The 18,612-nt window shown below is 45.1% G+C and overlaps 3 protein-coding genes across 9 annotated transcripts in view; 2 read left to right on the plus strand and 1 right to left on the minus strand.

Moving 5' to 3' along the window:
* Window positions 1-18,612, minus strand: part of nav1a (neuron navigator 1a) — a 113,729-nt gene that overhangs the window by 78,256 nt on the left and 16,861 nt on the right. For 4 of the 6 annotated variants that reach the window (XM_086214878.1, XM_086214877.1, XM_086214876.1 and 1 more), the window contains exons 2-3: window positions 11,510-11,628; window positions 427-609 (exon numbers count right to left, since the gene is read on the minus strand). The gene's annotated coding sequence lies outside the window, so the exon portion shown is untranslated. Of the gene's footprint in view, window positions 1-426; window positions 610-1,505; window positions 1,599-11,509; window positions 11,629-18,612 lie in introns of those variants that run through there. The other 2 variants (XM_086214873.1, XM_086214872.1) reach the window with 2 other exon arrangements.
* Window positions 5,827-8,288, plus strand: LOC147256674 (G2/M phase-specific E3 ubiquitin-protein ligase-like). Its single transcript, XM_086212505.1, has 8 exons — window positions 5,827-5,854; window positions 5,940-6,137; window positions 6,211-6,297; window positions 6,453-6,706; window positions 6,816-6,938; window positions 7,479-7,619; window positions 7,700-7,847; window positions 7,924-8,288. The coding sequence occupies exons 1-8, from the start codon at window positions 5,827-5,829 to the stop codon at window positions 8,139-8,141; spliced, it is 1,197 nt and encodes a 398-aa protein (XP_086068631.1). The 3' UTR covers window positions 8,142-8,288.
* On the plus strand, window positions 10,388-17,581 carry LOC147256675 (cysteine and glycine-rich protein 1-like). 2 transcript variants are annotated; one of them, XM_086214891.1, is made up of 7 exons: window positions 10,388-10,496; window positions 10,582-10,690; window positions 13,059-13,177; window positions 14,038-14,206; window positions 14,295-14,424; window positions 14,514-14,610; window positions 16,234-17,581. In XM_086214891.1, the coding sequence occupies exons 3-7, from the start codon at window positions 13,069-13,071 to the stop codon at window positions 16,308-16,310; spliced, it is 582 nt and encodes a 193-aa protein (XP_086071017.1). In that variant the 5' UTR covers window positions 10,388-10,496; window positions 10,582-10,690; window positions 13,059-13,068; the 3' UTR covers window positions 16,311-17,581. The 2 variants fall into 2 exon arrangements, with proteins under 2 accessions (XP_086071017.1, XP_086071018.1); XM_086214892.1 differs by lacking the exon at window positions 10,388-10,496 and having other exon boundaries at window positions 10,503-10,690.

An 18,612-nucleotide genomic window follows, 5' to 3' on the forward strand; every position in this document is an offset into this window, starting at 1 on the left:
CCTTTCCCATAACAGCCTCAACAGTTCCATGATCAAAGACATGCATTCTCTTTCTCTACCTCTCACACACTCACTCTCTCTCACACACACACACACACACACACACACACACATAACCTCAGCCTTGTGATGAGCAGCCTCTGACTCATCTCAAAATCAATACATGAGGCAGTAACACAGGCCTCTCTGTCTGAAGGACATCAGTGTGTGTCTGTGTGTTAGCGACTCCTCAATTTGCGATAATGATGACAAGCCAGACAACAACGATATCACGCAGTCATACATCGTATGACAAGGTCTCAGAGACACTCAGCAATGCAAAAAAAACCAAACAGAATTCCTAGAAAAGCACTGTTTTCCTATGAGGAAGTCACAACAAAATAAGTAAAGCGAGGTGATGTCATGTGACCAGTCTGCTGATCTTACCTGCCAGTGTGATACCGCGTCTGTGGCGTTCCGTTGAGCCAGGCAGGCAGAGCCGGCAGCAGGGAGGTCACACTTCTCCGACGTCCCAGGAACAATGGGCTGCTTTTTCCTGGATCACTGTTGCATCCGCACAACTTCCCTCTCATTGGCCTGAAGAACTTCACCATTCACCAAGACAGGAAGCTGCGACAGAAAGTAACAACATTTTCAGCCTATCAGGGGCCTTTACACCAAAGTGACTCATTTTCAAAGTCACTTTCTTTGATGACATCACCCTTTCTCTTCTTTTGGCACTTATTTCACACACACAATGAAAACATCTGAACAATGAACTGAACGCTGTTTCTGCACTCATGAGTCACATGGAAATGTACTTCATTGACCTTCAGTGACACACATTCTCTCGTCCCTGAAACCGCCATGCGTCTCCTCTAATTTTCACCATTAACTCCACCACACGGCGCACTGTCCGTGTCGTCTCTCAACGTGTTTCATTTACTGAGGATGGCGGATGAGCTCTTACGCAGCATGGTACAAACACATGGTGAAGTACTCACAATCCCAGAAGATTTCTAGTGTGAATCACTCTGAAGCTCAGAAGCCTGCACAAGTGAAGTAAAAATAGTTGCACAAACACAGGCAGCCACACAAACTAAACAGGGCAGAACATAACCAGGCTCCCCACAGTATAAACACGGCCGTGTGGCTGGATGAAGTATGCCTCTGTTTTCATCCAGCTCTGCATCAATCAGCACTCTCAATCTGTTGGATTCTTCTCAAGCATACACACTTTGTATGCTATGTGCGCTGCACTGAGTCATACAGCCCCTATAGTGCTGATTCAGGCCAACTGCATCATGTCACGCCTGGGTACAGTTAGTATACCCCCATAGCCCCTCTTTTCATCCCACTTAAGCTCTGCCTTCCTTTTTGTTTGCTTCTCTCTACAACTTCCTCGTTGTGGTAACAATCACAGAGAGCCAACCGAAAAAGGGGGAGACAAAACTTGCTCAGATTCCTACAAACAATTAAAAACCAGGAAATGTGTATGAAGAGTAAAGTCACAAGTCTCCACTCACCCTGAGGACCCACCGGCAGCAAGTGTGTGATCCTGCCTCCTCTCCTGTCTACTTCTACCAGACAGGCCGCGCTGATGGGAGCATGTGCGTTTGTGTCTGTGTGTCATTCTACTCTTCTATCACGTCATGCCGCGCTGCTGGTGCCGCAGTACGCCTGCAGCCGTATTCCTGCCCCTCTCTCTCTCTCTCTCATTTCCCCTCGCCTCATCACAAGCCCTCCCTCTCTCTCTCTCTCTCTCCTCCCCCTTATCCCCCACCCCCCGCCCCCCCCCCAGTAATGGACCTGTTGGCTTTGCTCCCTCCCTCTCCGAGATGAAATATAAGCCCAGCTAAAGCAGTGTCAGGCCAGACCATTATCTGGATGACTGTGGTTTTTGTGTGTGTGTGTGTGTGTGTGTGTGTGTGTGTGTGTGTGTGTGTGTGTGTGCGCGCGCGCGCGTGTGCGTGCGATGTGAGTAACATGGTAATTAAGCAGATGCCACCACAAATATGAGAAGCCCAAACTGATCACCCAGATTTCAACGTTCAATTGCTGGTGGCAGAAAGAGGAGTTTTTAAGAAAGTCAGTAAAAGAGTTTGTGTTAATGATAAATCCACGAGCGACCGATGCAAATATGGATGAACAGGCATCCCCGAGGTGGAACAGCCCATCCGTCACTGGTCTAAGTGGTCCCACACCTCTACTGGAGGAGGAAGAGGAGGCGTGAGAAGGAGAGGGACGACTGACATCCCAGACCTGACCTTGAGCGGCGGACTGTGGAGCCATCAACATAAACCACAGACGTAAAAATGTCCTCACATGTGGACGGCTGACCTGAAACATCTGATCCTGTTTCCAAACACAGTAGAATGTTACTGAACTGTAGTAGTACAGGTCGTACCGTTGTGCACTGGCAGGACTAATATTTCTGAGGTAATGTTCATTCTGATTAGGTGTGTGTCAAATGTCCTTGTCAGTCTTCATCATGTGAGTCATCCTCACTCTGGCTACCTTTAGTCAAGCTTTAGTTGACTAAAAGTCTGAGAATTTGTCAAGAAAACTCTTGCAGTTGGATCACACACTGAATCTGCTAGGAACCCTTTGGTTTGTCTCGCTGGAGAGCCTGAAGCTGGATTTGATTTGGTTTTTTAAGTAAAATGACATTTTAGTCCCATTTTACTTCTCATCACTCAATCGTTCTGAACTTTCTGCTACCATTTACCATTCTGCTCAGATTTTTCCCTGTTAAAAGGGTTTTCTTTGGAGTTTTTCCTCAGTCGATGTGAGGGTCTAAGGGCAGAGGATGTTGTTATGATGCCATGTGAAGCCCTTTGAGACAAACTGTTTGTGAAAACGGGCTATACAAATAAAATTGCCTTGCCTTGCCTTGCCATTTATGAAACACATCAGGCATAGCTCACCCGGGGGAGGGGGGGGGGGCTGGGGGGGGGGCAGGTCATCCCGTAGGACAGCATCAAGATCTGAAGCTACAATTTTTTTTGAGTTTGTCCACCATGTTCTCGTTCTTGAGTTCACCCATCAGAAAACGGATGATGGTCTGAAATGTTCTGCTCATCTCCTGCTCTTCAGTCTCTCCCTCTCCTATTTGTGCTGTGCCGGCTCACAGAGGGGACGGCGCTGAATATTTCATGAAGAGTCTGACACACAGGATCAGACCTCTAAAAGTATGCCTGTACATCGCTCCTCATATGGATGGTTTTCCAGGCAATGTTTTTTCCTGTCATGGTGTGCGTTTAATCAATCGTCAGCCTGAACCATCTGATCTTGCGGTGAAGTAGAAGCTTGGAGCTCTACAACTGATCACGTATTGATCAGTTATCGACCGGCTGCACTAACACTGGGTCTGCAAGGCTCTGCAGCAACATAAATAACACAAACCCCTCCCTGCTAAACTGCAGTATGCTAATAAATACCTCAGCTGATCAACTAGCTATGACAAAGTGATGAACGCTAACAGGCTCCAACTCTACTCCACACATGCTGGACACATTTAACCCCGCCCTCTTTGACCTCCAAACATGCACGTACAGTTTTACCTTCATGCTAAGTGCTCATCTCAGAGTAACAACTGTGTCAAGGCCCCTGGAGTGGAGGAGATAACAAGGCACCAAGCTGCAAACAATCCGAAGTCATCCACAAGTACAGATCACGCACATGACGCCACTTTGTTTCAGTGAAACGGGAAGTGGCTTAGAACAGAGGGATTATGGGTGGACGCGTGCAAAAATGTCTCTGTCAAGAGTGTGTGTGTGTGTGTGTGTGTGTGTGTGTGTGTGTGTGTGTGTGTGTGTGTGTGTATGAGCGTGTGTGTGTGTAAAGTGGGTGTTGTCATGTCATAGCTAATCTTCTGCAGGCCCCCAAGCATGTCCACCCCCCAGAGACAGACCCTGACAGATGCTACTTGACAATGGGCCACTTGTGTCACTGTCACCCTGAGGGGTATCTGGAGGGTTGGGGGGGGGGGGGGGGGCATGGCTGTTCATACTGTTGTGCAAAACATGTGAGATCGACATGTTAGCTTCAATCCACCAAATGTCAGGATCAGCCCAGTACAAAACAAATGGATGGAAATTAGAGTTTTCAAATGTACATGGCTGCCTTCTACTGGTTGAGATGGGTATTGCAACTCCACACACACACTGCAGTGGGTGGAGATAGTCTCAGACCAGGGGGGTTTAGTTCCTCTCTAACTTCACATTCATACCTGTGGGCAGTTCTCTCTGACAGGAGGAGGGGACTGAAAACGCTGGAACACAACAAAAAGTATTCAGCCTCGTACTGCTGCTGGAGCAAAGTACAAACCTGCTTGTTATAAGTAGAACATGGATGTGTCGCTTGGCTTTCGTCTCTATCGTCACTGCACTTGTCTGGGTTGTGGTTCCAGTTTTAGTAGAGGGATCAACAAGTGACTAGATAAACCATAGTCATCACAAATACTGACATCTGGTCATCATCTCTGGAGCAGCAGCATTTTTAATTGACTTAACGGGATAATGATAATTAAGATCTTTGTGATTGAATGAGTGAAGAATCCTCTGATTCCAGTTTGTATGTTGATGGTTTAGTCTGACTAAAGGGCTGCTGGTAGAATGCAAGAGGAATCCAGCAACTGTCACCTTTAAAATGCACCCTTCAAAATGTGGAGGCCTGAGGCTAAGTTTCTACACTCGGTCTGCTTTTACAATACCTGTACTGACAAGTTAAACCAGCTTAGTCTACTGGGATTTGAAATTCCCAGCCAGACTCAGTGACAGCAAACCAGAACCAGTGTCACACACCTTCGCAGGTAAGAACAGCTGCTGCTTGTCCTCTCACTTCTGCCTCCAACTTACTGTCCAGCTCCTCCATTGTTCTTCCTGGTTCTTTGATTTTAAATGAACGTTCTTTTATTGAGTCAAAATTCTTGAGTAACAGTTCATGGTTCAGGCTCCTTCCACCTGCCCACTGCTCTGTCTCAGGTGGTCTTCTGAGCCCCTGAATCTTCAGTCAGGCGACCCACATTCACTTACCTGGTCATTTTTTTATTCTCATCTGAATGTTTAAGACCAGAGACCTAATATACACCATATACAGTACATAGTACTTTACTGGAATATATATTGTCTAAATCAATTTGCACCTATGGTTTTATTTTTCTGTCACTCTCTCATTTAACCTTTGAAGGCTCTTTTACGTTTTCTTCTGGTATTTCCTGGGTTCATCTGATGAACGAAGCACGTACATCTGATGCTGACGGGTCCTAGAACAAACTGAAAACACGTCACTGTCCTACGTAATGACCGTCTGAAGATGATTTTTTTTGGTTCAGTGAAGGGTTCAACTCAATGAATGTTAATATTACAACATTATGTAACAGAGCAATAGAAGATATTCTGTTACAATTAGAAATAATTCACTTAAACTCAAAGACAGACAAGGCAGGGGATGTTTCAGAAAATGTCAGTAAAGGCGAAATGAAATCCATCCTTCCGCCATAGGGAGCTAGAAAACCAACATTCTTTGCTAATGATCAGAACTCAAAATAGGTTCAAAGTTGAGGAGCCATTTACGTGTCTCGTTTCCTCTGTTGCCTGAGGAAGAGCACAGAAACATACCTCCACAGCTGCACCCTGTAATTCATAGAAAGACTTGTTCGAACACAGAGTCGCTCTTTACCTCCTATAGAGACCTCAGGGTGCCAGGAGCTGGACAGACACGGGAGGTTTACCTTCCACCAACTGCAAGCAATCTTTTCTTTCAGCTTGTTGAGGCGGCTGCTTCTGACTGACTGCCCATTATGATTAATCAGAAATGGAACAGACGGATGCGGTTTCACCAAGTATGACGGGTTTGTCTAATCGACCACATGGTAAATGACACAGTGATGACATCAGCAATGGGTTTTCATTGCTGGACACTGAATACTTCAGATGGTTCATATTCTGTGTTCTCAGAATGGAGGACAGAGCCGGATCCCAAACAAGCTGCTTGGATATTTACTGAAAAGCTTCTGGACAACAACAGAGCCTGCAGCAGTCTGTTTCTGAGCGTGGACATCAGACGAGACAAGGAGGAGCAGGACCAAGCTCTGATCTCATTCTACAAGAGAGACAACGTCCAGTGGGCGGCGCCACTTCGATGCAAACTTCAAGGTAATTATTTAAAACTGACCCAGTTCAACACCGTCGTGTTGATTTACATATTAAAGTGTGTTTCTCTCCACAGGTGACGTAGCGACAGGAAGTGGAGTTGACCGTCACATTATGTCAACAGTGATTTTCAAGCTTATAAGTGGATTCCATATTAACTTGGGTTAGACACCACACACACACACACACACAAACACGCGTGCGCACACACACACACACACGCACACACACACACACACACACGCATTCACTTTTTACACTTTTGAATTTTGCTGCTGGTTACTTGGAGTAGATTGGATGAATCTCTCACTGTCACAGGAAGTGCAGCCATCTCCAGATTTTTCGAAGGTCAACCTGATCATCTCGTCCCGTCACTTTCTGAAGAGCTGCTTGCCAGCGACTTGTTCACCGTAGCCGGGCGCATGATTGGACACTCCTTCCTGCACCACGGCCCCAGCTTCCCGGGACTCAGCCCGGCTATTATTCACATTCTCTTGGGAGGTTCCCTGGAGACGACACCAGTAACGCTACAGGACTGTCCCGACCTCGACATTCGTGACGCCGTGAAAACAGTGAGTTATCATCCGCTTGATGTCCTCGACGGAAAACATGCAACTGCAATTGTTTCATCAATTCTCTGCAAGTGGCAGGAACAAAAGGTCTGTGTCATTTTTGTTCTAGCTGGGAGGGGATGCTGATTTAAAAGAACTTGACTCGATCCATCAGCTGTGTCTGTTGTGGAACCTGCCAGCACCAAACGCCACCAACAGGAAATGGCTGTCAGAGAAGATTCTTTTGCATGCTGTAATATGAATGTGTCTCTATTTTTCCACACCACAGCCTCTCTACTCATCAACTCTGATCCTCTGTCATTACAACACACCGTCATATCTGTTCTACAGGCATGTTTTTTAACATTCTCTTGAAAAAAGACTCTTTTCTGCTGATCGTCACCACTGTTACCCAACATTCACTGCAACAAAAACTATGGTGACACCATTTTTTATCGTACACAGGAGTGTTGGCCCCTGAAACGTGGGCCCCATCACAATTTACTATTGTGATCAAACACACTCTGAGGCCCCCTGACAGTTACGAGCCCAGAGTTCCGCTCAAAATCGAATGCACCAAAAACAGCAGTTCCTTGTATGGCCACCTGGGGCTGACTCAACAAGAGACTCAACCCCCACCAGCCTGCACGCTAAAATGTGTAATTTTACAGTAATTAAAAAAAAATCTCTCTCAGGATCTGTCGATAATCATCCAAAAACTGTGAGCAGCAACAGAGAGAAGATTCCTGTTGAACTGTGTTGTGTACGTCATGTTAACTCTTCTGCATTGCAGGTTATTGAGCGAACGAGATGCCAAATCAATCAGTTCCAAAAAGGCCTGAAGGAGACTGGACTGTGGCCGCTGGTCACTCACAGGACAGATGTGATCCCACTGCTGTTCCCCAGAGAATCAGAAGCACAAGTCACACCTCAGGTACTGGAGTTTGGCCACACCCCTACGCTGCACAACTGGCCAGTTATTTTCTATTCAGCTGCAGTCAAATGTTCTTTCAGATGCTCCTGGACTGCATCATCTGGCCTTCGTCTATAACCATCATCTTTGAGAGCAACGAAGAAGAGGAGGAGGAAGATGAGGAGGAGAAGTGTGATGTCATGGATATTTCTAGAGTATCCGACTACCTGAAAACATTTATTGAGAACGGTACGAGTCACGATTGTTACTGACGAGCACTCCAGTACGAGCCACAGCAGCCTCCTGATCTTGTTGTCTATCCCAGCATCCACGGCTGAGCTGAAGAACCTGGTCAGGTTCTGGATCGGATGGGAGGTGCCAGCCTCAGAGATGAAGGTGGAGATCGTCGAGGATTTACTTCCCACGTCATCAACATGCTTTGAGAGACTGAGGCTGCCGCGACGTTACACAACGTACAACACGTTTCATCAGGATTTGTGTGCATGTATATCAACCAGTTACAGTGGGTTCGGCTGCGCTTGAAGTAGACTGTACATGTATGCAGGCTGTTCATGGTACATGTATGTGAGATAGCCATAGTACATGTATGTCAGCTGTTCATGGTACATGTATGTTCGCTGTTCATGGTTCATGTATGTCTGCTGTTCATGGTACATGTATGTCTGCTGTTCATGGTTCATGTATGCCAGCTGTTCACGGTACACGTATGTCAGCTGTTCATGGTACATGTATGTCTGCTGTTCATGGTTCATGTATGCCAGCTGTTCACGGTACATGTATGTCTGCTGTTCATGGTACATGTATGTTAGCTGTTCATGGTACACGTATGTCAGCTGTTCATGGTACATGTATGTCTGCTGTTCATGGTTCATGTATGCCAGCTGTTCACGGTACATGTATGTCAGCTGTTCATAGTACATGTATGTAGGCTGTTTATGGTACATGTATGTCAGCTGTTCATGGTACATGTATGTCTGCTGTTCATGGTACATGTATGTCTGCTGTTCATGGTTCATGTATACCAGCTGTTCATGGCACATGTATGTCAGCTGTTCATGGTTCACGTATGTTGGCTGTTCATGGTACATGTATGTGAGATACTCATAGTACATGTATGTCGTGTGTTCATGATACAGGTACGTAGGCTGTTCATGGTACACGTATGTTGGCTGTTCATGGTACATGTATGCTGGCTGTTTCTACCTCTATAGAGACTCTGACTTGTCTGAATATGATCTGTGGTGTATATGTACTTGTTCTACTTCATGCATGAGATGTTGTGTAAGCATGTGAGAGACTAATTATCCTAAACAAATTTATCAACCATTTTGTAAACTGACAGCTGTAAGTTATTTTTCTGCAGGGTGAAAAGTTCTGTTTTGTTTATGTTGTTAAACTGAAACCTGAAAAGAAACAGAAAAAGTTGGCTGTTCATACTACACGGTACATGTATGTAGACTGTTTACGTTACATGTATGTACACTTACGCATCACACTTTCTAATTATAGTGTTATCAAGACAACAACACAACCGTCCAAGTCGTGTGTGTTACTGATGCGAGTGCGTGTGGTCAAAGCTTCCTAAAACAACTTCAAACTGATCAGCAGGTCTGTGTCCAAGCGTTCACTACCCTCAATCACCACATGATGGCAGCAGAGGTCAGATGCTACCCGGTTGACGGTCTCAGCTCATTTTGTATTTAAGCTTCCCCACTCAAGCACATCTGAGTGACCTTTAACTGCCGGGTCCTAAAGGTCAATGAAGGTCGTGGCGATAAACTACAGAGGCTGGAATTAGTTTGATGTTTCGTCCCATTTGCTTCTTCAAAGGGCTTTCTGTTAAAGGTTAACCCGAGTAAAGAGATAAAACCTTATTACTTTTTTCCTTCATCATTTTTGTTGTAATGGTTCTTATATTTTCAAGTGTATGTTGGTCCTTTTGTTCCATGGTTAAAAAGCCATAAAAAGTGCATTACAAAAACAAGAAGAGATTAAAACCATCGTGTGATGACATAAAAAGTCACAACAAGGCTGGAACAAACATCTTAAATACAATCAACACACTTTGTGATGCAGTCGGTCATTACCTATGTACATCCCAGACAATTCCATATTTAAACTAAAAACAATATCTGCCCTTAATACCAGAAATACAAATAATTGTATGTTACACCGGTAGTTTAAGTACAGCAGGAAGCGTCAAGGCAAACAACTAAAACTCCGTCAAACCGTTTCCCTGAGGCCGAGATCAGTGGACTTGACTTCTGTCCTGGAAATCTCTCTGATAGGTGAGGGTCAGGCCTGCAACCACCAGCCAAAAACAATAACAAAAAAAACCCAAAACCTTGACATGCGTGGCGACTCAACTCAAACAAAAACTGAACGAAATCAATGAGGCGACACAACCTTTCTTTTATCAGCCGCTCATGCAACACACACAAGGACTTCCTAAATGACAGACACACACTCCCAGCTGCCTCGTTCTCTCGCAGACCTGCAACAGGCTGAAACCGGAGGAGGAAAGAGAGAAAAACCTCCCGCCTCTCAACTCTGACTCATCTACTTTTAATTTCCTGTCCTCATAAAGAACATCATTTCTTTTCACAATTTCAGATTCTTTCTGCATGTGGTTTATCTCTGCGTTCACTGTGTCTGCAGCTGTAATTCTCTGTTACAGGAAAGACAATTTGTGAGAGATTATCTCAGTCTCCTCCCAAAGCCGCCCTCCCTCCCTCCTCTTGGCCAGTCAGTCAGACACTCCCCCGGTCCTCCTCACATGCAATATGTTTTCAGACTGAAGCAGAACCTACAGAGGCTCCTCCCTTTCACCTCATTTGGGAGAAAAGAATAGTAGAAAGACAAAAACCTAGAGTGGAGGTACAGTTTCACTGTTGTTTCACTGGACTAGTCAGGATAAAATGGTATAACTGGGTTAGTGAGAGAAGCTCCTCTTGTCTTGCAGACTTCACCGCCTAACTCAGGTCCTTTGAAGACTCTCCAGAGCTGCATTAACACGACATCGATTGTGGGGTCAAACGTCCACCTGTCCATCACTACACCCACAACTGCAGGTAAGTGGTCTTGAGCTTCTTTGACTTGCTGCCTGCCTCTTACTGCCTCTACTTTCCTGATCTGGGTCAAGTCAGGCCAGAGGAGACTCCCTTCGGTTAGCAACAACTCACCACGTGCCAGTTAGAGAAGTGTGCAGTTCAACGGTAACACAATGCCGAGAGCACAAATGTCCTTCGTGCTCCAGACAGAGAAGAAGTTGATGTCGCGCTGACTGCAGTATCGGCTGATGTCATGCATGGACTCCCTGCACTTCTCCCCCCTTCCCTCTCTTTCATTCCAGGATTCCCTCACAACTTTCCCCACTTGTTCAAACTTGCCTGTCATCAAAGCGGCTTCACTGTTTCTTTCTAGTCCTTTGACAAGTCTCAGGAAGTAAGAGATGAAGCTTTACCAACAAATATTGTTGCACATTTACAGAGGCAGCATCTACTGAGCTCTAGGATTTTGTATAGATCCTAGTAAAAGTATAGGAATCTGTTTTTGTAGAGGGGATCTTAATGGCTGCGCATACTGGGTGAAAAACCTCTGTGTGAAACTATTCAGACGCATTTCTCTGAGCTCTGGAAGCTCTACTTCAATTCCAGCTCAATAATAAGAGGCCTCACTGAGACACCATTAATGCTAGGACTCAAATAGTCTCCTAGTCCGTCAAGGGAAAAAAATTTTTTTCACTTCCTCACGTCTTTGAACGTTTCCCTTTGTGTGCAGATAGACAACTAAATAAATCTGAACAGCCATTAGTCGTACACATCTCAATAACTATGGTCAGATCCTTCCAATATTCCTCCCCAGATGAAAAATTTCATTAAAATACGTACATCATCCCGCCGCAAGGAGTTGGAGTTGGACTGGTCTTCGCATCGTGACCCTCAGTTTAGCCTCGACCTTCGTCGTCCTCTTCCTCTGCTCCTGAGGGATCATCTTGTCTTCATAATTGCTGTACAGTGAAAGCTGAAGTTATTTGAGACTCCTGACTTACTGCTTATTACCACATATTTTCCCAGCTGGGCTGGTGGAAAGCTCAAATAATATATTTTTAACGCCTGGTAGAAAAAACATTCATTATGGTTCCACTGGTATTCTAGTTTCCAAGATGTAGGAGCTTTACATCAAATATTCCTGAATTCACACCAGCAGATCTTTATTTTTCCAGGTCGTGTTTCACATCCTCAGCGCCACCACTGCAGACCTGAAACACACTCGGTTCACAGTGTGTGTTTGCACTAGTCCCCCGTCTGTGAGGCGTCTCTAGCAACCAGCACGTCCACACGAGCGAGACAAAACTGTTGACTTTTGTTTCTGCTGTGCCCCTCGGCACATTGATGTTGGATGATTTCCCTGTCTTCCAGTAACTGGCTGTGAATGAACGTGGCGGAGCAGCAGCAGCAGCCTGATACTCCGCCCATTACTGCCCACAGAGCAACGACTTATCGCCACAGAATGAGCTCATACGCACATGGTCTCAGATGTGTGTTTAGTATGGGAGCGGGACATTTACTTTTAGAGAGACAGGAGACAGTTTGACTCAGACTTGCTTTGAAAAACACAACAGGAAGTGAGTCGAATGCTGGCAGGGTACGGCTCTGCCCTCATATCTCAGGACACTGGCCCAGGTGTCAGGATGCTGACACCTTCGTCTTCACTGTGTACTTCCTAGAGAACAAACCCGTATCACAGTCTGTAGACGTGACGCAGAGCGAGACAGACGGCTGGGGAGCAGCGAGTGGGCAGGAAGGTGGGAGGGTTCACGCGGCCAGGAATGTGGATGAGGAAACTCATTCTGGAAAACATGCTGGGCGCCAGGGTCTTTCACGTCACCCCAACCCTGAAACTCTCAGAATGTCACGCTTTAGCAATACTCCCAACTCTGATTACGTCCAGTTTGCAAATCAACCGACTGCAACTAGAGCGAGAGGGACCTTCATCTTTTCCTTTATTAACAAAATTCCTCTGCTGACTCACTGCTCTTTCACACAGACCTCAGAGAACTGGCAGCAGTGAAATTACAGGGTCTGAGCCTGGCAGGAACACATCCCAATTACAGGCTGAGACCAAATATGGGTGCGTAAATGGGCCATAAGAATCCCATCAATGTGTTTACTTGATGGGTGTTAGTTCATCTACATATTTACTTCCTCCACTGAACCCGGTCGATGTGTCAACATGTGATTTGTCCCGCTGAGAAGAATATATCCTGACATTTAGCAAACAATTCCATTCATAGTCCCTGCCAGCTGCTCTCCTCTGTCACTGATCTGTGACTCCGGGGTGGAAACGTTTCTTCGATAAGATTCTTTATCAAACATTCAAGACCTGCAAAAACTCTCGTACACGTCAGACTAATGGTTGCGTGTTTTTCTGTGCCAGTTGTGAAAGGATGCCATTAGGAGGAGGAAACAAGTGTGGCCGCTGTCAGAAGACAGTTTACTTTGCCGAAGAGGTACTGTGTGATGGGCGGAGCTTCCACAAGTCCTGCTTCCTGTGCTGTGAGTTTGCTGCTTCCTGTCATTGTCCGAGTGGTGACTTGCTGAGTTAACTGGTGTTCGTCTGTTCTCCATGTTGAATGAGTAGGCACAGCTGGGGCTGTCCAGGGCGCATGCACACCAAAGGAGACACAGCACTTAAATGAGTCCGGCAAAACAAAATTAGAATCCCTACAGGTGTGTTTTAACAATATTCTTCCCCAAGGACAGAAATATTCTAAGAATCTAATTCATTAATAAAAACTGTGGTGGAAATGCAAACACAATCAGGATTCATAATCTCAGCCCAGCATGCAGTCATGGAAGTGTTGAATGTAAATAGTTTTCTCTTGTAAAAATCATGTTTGAACAATAAGAATATCAATACGAAGTAAATATTAGGCTTGGGCAGCAACACTGTTAAAATATCTATAGCCGTCAACAATCTTTATCAAAGAGGGACAAAAACAATTACCAATATCCCCTGAAATTAAGTATTTTCTCATGATACCTTTGTCAGCCATATCTCCCACGCCAGCCACAAGGGAAGTCTTACGCAACTTCGTCTTTTTTTATAAAAACAAACAAGTGAAAGAAATGAGTCAAAGATCTTCGTCATCTCAAGTGGAAATTGTTCAACTCAGCTTAAAACCTTTTTTTTTTTTTTTTACCTCTACTCTAAAAAAACAAAAACAAAAACCAATCATCTGTTTCCTGGAGTTGTGAGTTATTTGTGTTTCTGTGGCGTAATCGAACATTCCTGGGATGGAATTTTGACGAGAACATTCTCATTTAAACGGACTGTTCCATAAAAGGAAAGGGTTACGAGCCCAACACAGATCTGCAGAAACAAAATGTGTGTTTTCATGTCTGTGTGTGTCCAGTGGTGTGTGGGAAGAGCTTGGACAGTACAACAGTTGCTGTTCATACGGAGGAAATTTACTGCAAGTCATGCTACGGCAAGAAGTACGGGCCAAAAGGCTACGGCTACGGGCAGGGGGCAGGCACCCTGAGCATGGACAGGGGAGAGGGTCTGGGAATTACACCCGAGGAGTGAGTACGACACCAACACAACAACTCACGGTCTCTTTGAGGGCCACTTATTTATCCACGTTTTGTTCTCTCTGTCGTGCTCCATCAGACCGGCCCCCCATCGTCCCACCACCAACCCCAACCCGTCTAAGCTGGCTCAGAAGTTTGGAGGCTCAGACAAATGCCCCCGCTGTGGCAGAGCCGTTTACGCCGCTGAGAAAGTGATCGGAGCTGGCAGTGTAACGCAAACACACACGCACACACACGCACGCATCGACGCTTCCAACATCAAAAAGAACTTTTTAACTGATCCTCTATCTATTTACAGGCGTGGCACAAGACCGGATGTTTCCGCTGCGCCACATGTGGGAAGAGTCTGGAGTCGACCACACTGGCTGACAAGGACGGGGAAATCTACTGCAAAGGTAAAACTGCACCGTCTTCACTTCCCACACGACAATGAAGGCAAACAATACGCAATGAAGTATAAATCACAACACAATCGCAAGGAAACACACTGAAATTCGCGATGAACAAACCCACACGTGACCCGTGAACACACCACAATAATAACACAAGGTCAGGTTCTGCACATGGGGTTCCACACATCTTCAGCCACACACACCAGAACTCACAACAACAACATTGTCTCAAACCAGTCGCTCAAATATGTAGAGGTCATGTGATTTTTTTTTACTGGGATAGGCCATTTTCATCCACATCCCCACTGACACACACACACACACACACACTCACACACACACCCTTGCTAATCACTCCCTGGCCTCTTAACCCAACATGAACCAATACAACTTAACGCCTGACCCTGAACCTAATCTTGACCCTGAAACCAAGTTTTGAGAAAATGTTGGTTCACAATTTCACCTCAATACTCGTTAACCCAACTCTCTTCCAGAGTGAGAGACGAAGGACTCAAATACTTGAAATACGAACTCAGTGACCTCGTGAGGAGGGACTTTCACACCGCACTCACATGACATAGGCAGTAAATACTAGCAGATCAATTAAATAACAGGATTTTGAATGCAAATTTGGGCCAAATAAACTTCTCTTGCTTCATTTGCGGGGATGGGTTTGTAATAAATACAACAATCCAGCAGAGGGCGCCCTAATGCAGGCAGATATTGTCTGGACTCTTGACAACACGAAGCATTGCTGCTAACAAACGAGAACACACCAGAGTTCCTGTCATGTGAAGCAACCCTAAAGGCTACTTTCTGAATTGTTTCTGCAGATTTGGATGTCATTTTTCTAATGTGTTGAATTTTTGTATTTTGTGTGTCCAACTTTCATCGGAAACGTGAGACTGCGCCCCTATCAATGTTTCATTCTCACCACATTTCATTGGCTCAAGAGCTGCTGAAGAGTCTTGGCAATAAGAGGATGGCTAACAAATCTCCCTCTTCCGGCTCTTAGGGACACAATTATGTTATTTTCAAAGCTGACCTGCCCATTTTAGTGAAAAATATGATGAGTCAGTGTTACTCAATTAAACTAAAATAGCACATGTACTTAGGCTGTAAATGTGCCATTAATAAATTCAACATAAATATCTGAATAGGACATAATTCCATCTGGTCACATGACATGGAAGCGGTAATCTTCTAATCAAATATGTGTGTTAAATAAATCCAAATTTGAGTACCACATAAAACAAATGTAATTTTTTAAAAAGCCTATTTGTCACTAATATGGGCAAGTCAGCATGAAGCTATAGAGAAAAATACTGATTGAGGTCCTTCACACTGTAATTTATTGACGGTCCCTAAGTGCGAAGGTTTGTTAGACTGTCTCATCAGCCGTCCCCTCCGGTCCGTTGCTATGCTGCTGGCTGGTCTGGAACAAACAAATGCTCAACTGGCATTCGTGAAATGAAAGACGGAACATATTTTCAGACAGAAATAAGAGATGTGAGGTATCCTAACTGGAAAAAATGCATTTTATGCCTGTAGCGTATCAAGGATGAGAGCTGAGAGGAGAAACAAAGCTGATTCAGGCTCAAATGTAGCTGCCTTTCTTTCCTCCAGGGTGTTATGCCAAAAACTTTGGTCCCAAAGGGTTTGGATTTGGACAAGGTGCCGGGGCGCTGGCGCACACTCAGTAGGGAGGTGCTGCACCTCAGCAGGCTTCCAGGCTCCTGCGCTGCTGTCAACTTTGATGTCATCTTCCTGCGGAGGCAGACTGCTGCTACACTTGACTCTCACAGGCTTGCTAGGAAGCTGCATGGAAATCGTCTTTACTGTCAAATCTGGACACAAAACCCACCTTTAGTACATTCAGCTGCTGCTGATTGGTCAACAACTGTCAACGAGGGTCATTCTCCCTACAGTGATGGGTGCCTTCTCTGTCACCAGGGTTTAGATGCACCAATATGCATGAAAATAATCTGTATGACCCATGTTACCACCACACTAAAAACTAGCAACGTGTCTTGCATTTTGGCTACAGAACCGTTTTAAAGCTACTTGCTGTTAAACCTTGGTATAAACTACAAAGAACATCGGAGAATAAAAGAAAACCATATTATCACAACAGTTTACCAGGAAATGTATTTACAATCCGTCCCGTAGCCGCGTTTTGAATCAGAAAATACTTCTGCTCGTTTGAACTTTGATCTCCAGGGTGCTTCTCTGTCCTGCTCCTCCTCTCAACATCCCTAACGACCCTCGGGTCTCATTGGTCAACCAGAGCCGGCATCACTGGACTCTCCTGAAGGCCATTAAACAATATTTCTGACACTTCATTTTCTGTACTTTCATCCTGCTTTCACCAGACTGAGGCTGTCGAGCTCCAAAACCTAAATTGATTCTTTGATATTTTGATTTTTTTTTTTTTGCAGCTGTAGCTTTGAGAACCACTTACAGACGCTAGGCCTTCTCGTGCTATTGGCACCGATGCCATGTGGATACACACACGTGTTACATTTCATGTATTTGCCATTGTGCTAAAAAGAAAATGCTATTACTTTCAGTCCAGTTGCCTAAATTGCTTTTTTATATGTTATATTTATTCTTTAAGCAAGTGTTTTTGGATAAACCACTTGAAGTTGCTTAGTATTCTTAATGCTATTATTAGCAAGGATGCCACTTGAACTCATGCAAACATTTGCTAAAGACTCAGTCCACAATCATCTTCCATTGAGAAACGTGAAAATAAACCTAACCGTCGTCCGTTTGAATAGTTCAGCATGTGAAACCTAGAACTGGAGTGCTGGAAGGCAAACAAAACAGGTGTCATTTAGTGGTGCAACAGGATGTAATGGCAGTATTTCAGTTAAAATGCCTGCATAGCACCAGGACTTCCATGTAACACACTTAAAGGTTGCCTGATTGTATGTGTTCAAACAGCATGTTAGCGAATAAAATTGAAAGATACGCACGATTTAGCGTCTGTGTTTCCTTCTTTGATTATCAATGTCACGGAAGAGCGTGTGAGGGGAATTCTGCGTTTGTGTACGTGCAGGGAATCCGGTGGCTGGTTGAGGGCCGACTTGTTCTTTAGTGTCATGGCGTGGAATGGCATCCATTCCTCTCATAACACTGCAGTGACACGTCACACTGGCCACATGAAAGAGGGGGAATTACAGCCTCACTCCACCCACACAGCTCACCTGTCCTGTCACAGCCACGCATGTCAAGGGTGGGAGGACAGGAGGCCACAATTAAGAGGTTAGAAAGCAAAGTGAAACCTCAGGAATCAAGTTGGAACCAGTTCAAGCACTACATCTAACTTCAATATATGCCATAATAATCTAATTGCTGCTCAGGAGTTTCAAACATGATTATTTTGGGATTTTTTTGTATATAATGCGAAAGCTTGAGGCACCTACACTAATGAAATAGTTTCTGCAATTGACAGGTTATTTTTTCCACCTGACAAAAGTGCGTCACTCCTCTTCCTTTCATTTAGTTTCAACACTCTGGCATAAATACTCAAAAAGGTAGTAACGTGTGAACAGAGGTCTGGAAACAAACCAGAGGAAGAAAATGTTGACTTTGCGTGTTGAGTGTAAGGTTGAACCCTGTTGTAATCGCTTTCCCTTTCAGGAGCAAAAATGAGAGCGTGAAGCCAAACGTTGGTGAGGAACGCCTTGTGCTGAGGAGTTGTGGAGAGGGCACTGCACTTCAGGATCAAACTGAAATATCAAAAGAGATCTTTGAAAATCTGCCCCCTAAAAGCAGCTCGGTCACTCAGACTGACAGGTGGTGGTGTTGGGTTCTGGAACAGGTGTTTTAACCAGGTGGGGGGTGGCAGGACTCACCCACCGTGGACACATAAACGGAGAGCTGTAAAATCTAACTGTACCACCCACACACACACACACACACACACACACACACACACACACACACACACACGATTTGATCAGCAGCCCGATCTGCTCCTGCGGTTGGGGGGGGGGGGGG

The sequence above is a fragment of the Aulostomus chinensis genome, chromosome 9 (assembly GCF_037954235.1).
Source record: "Aulostomus chinensis isolate RoL2024-O1b breed Wild chromosome 9, RoL_Achi_v1.0, whole genome shotgun sequence".
NCBI classification, from domain to species: domain Eukaryota; kingdom Metazoa; phylum Chordata; class Actinopteri; order Syngnathiformes; family Aulostomidae; genus Aulostomus; species Aulostomus chinensis.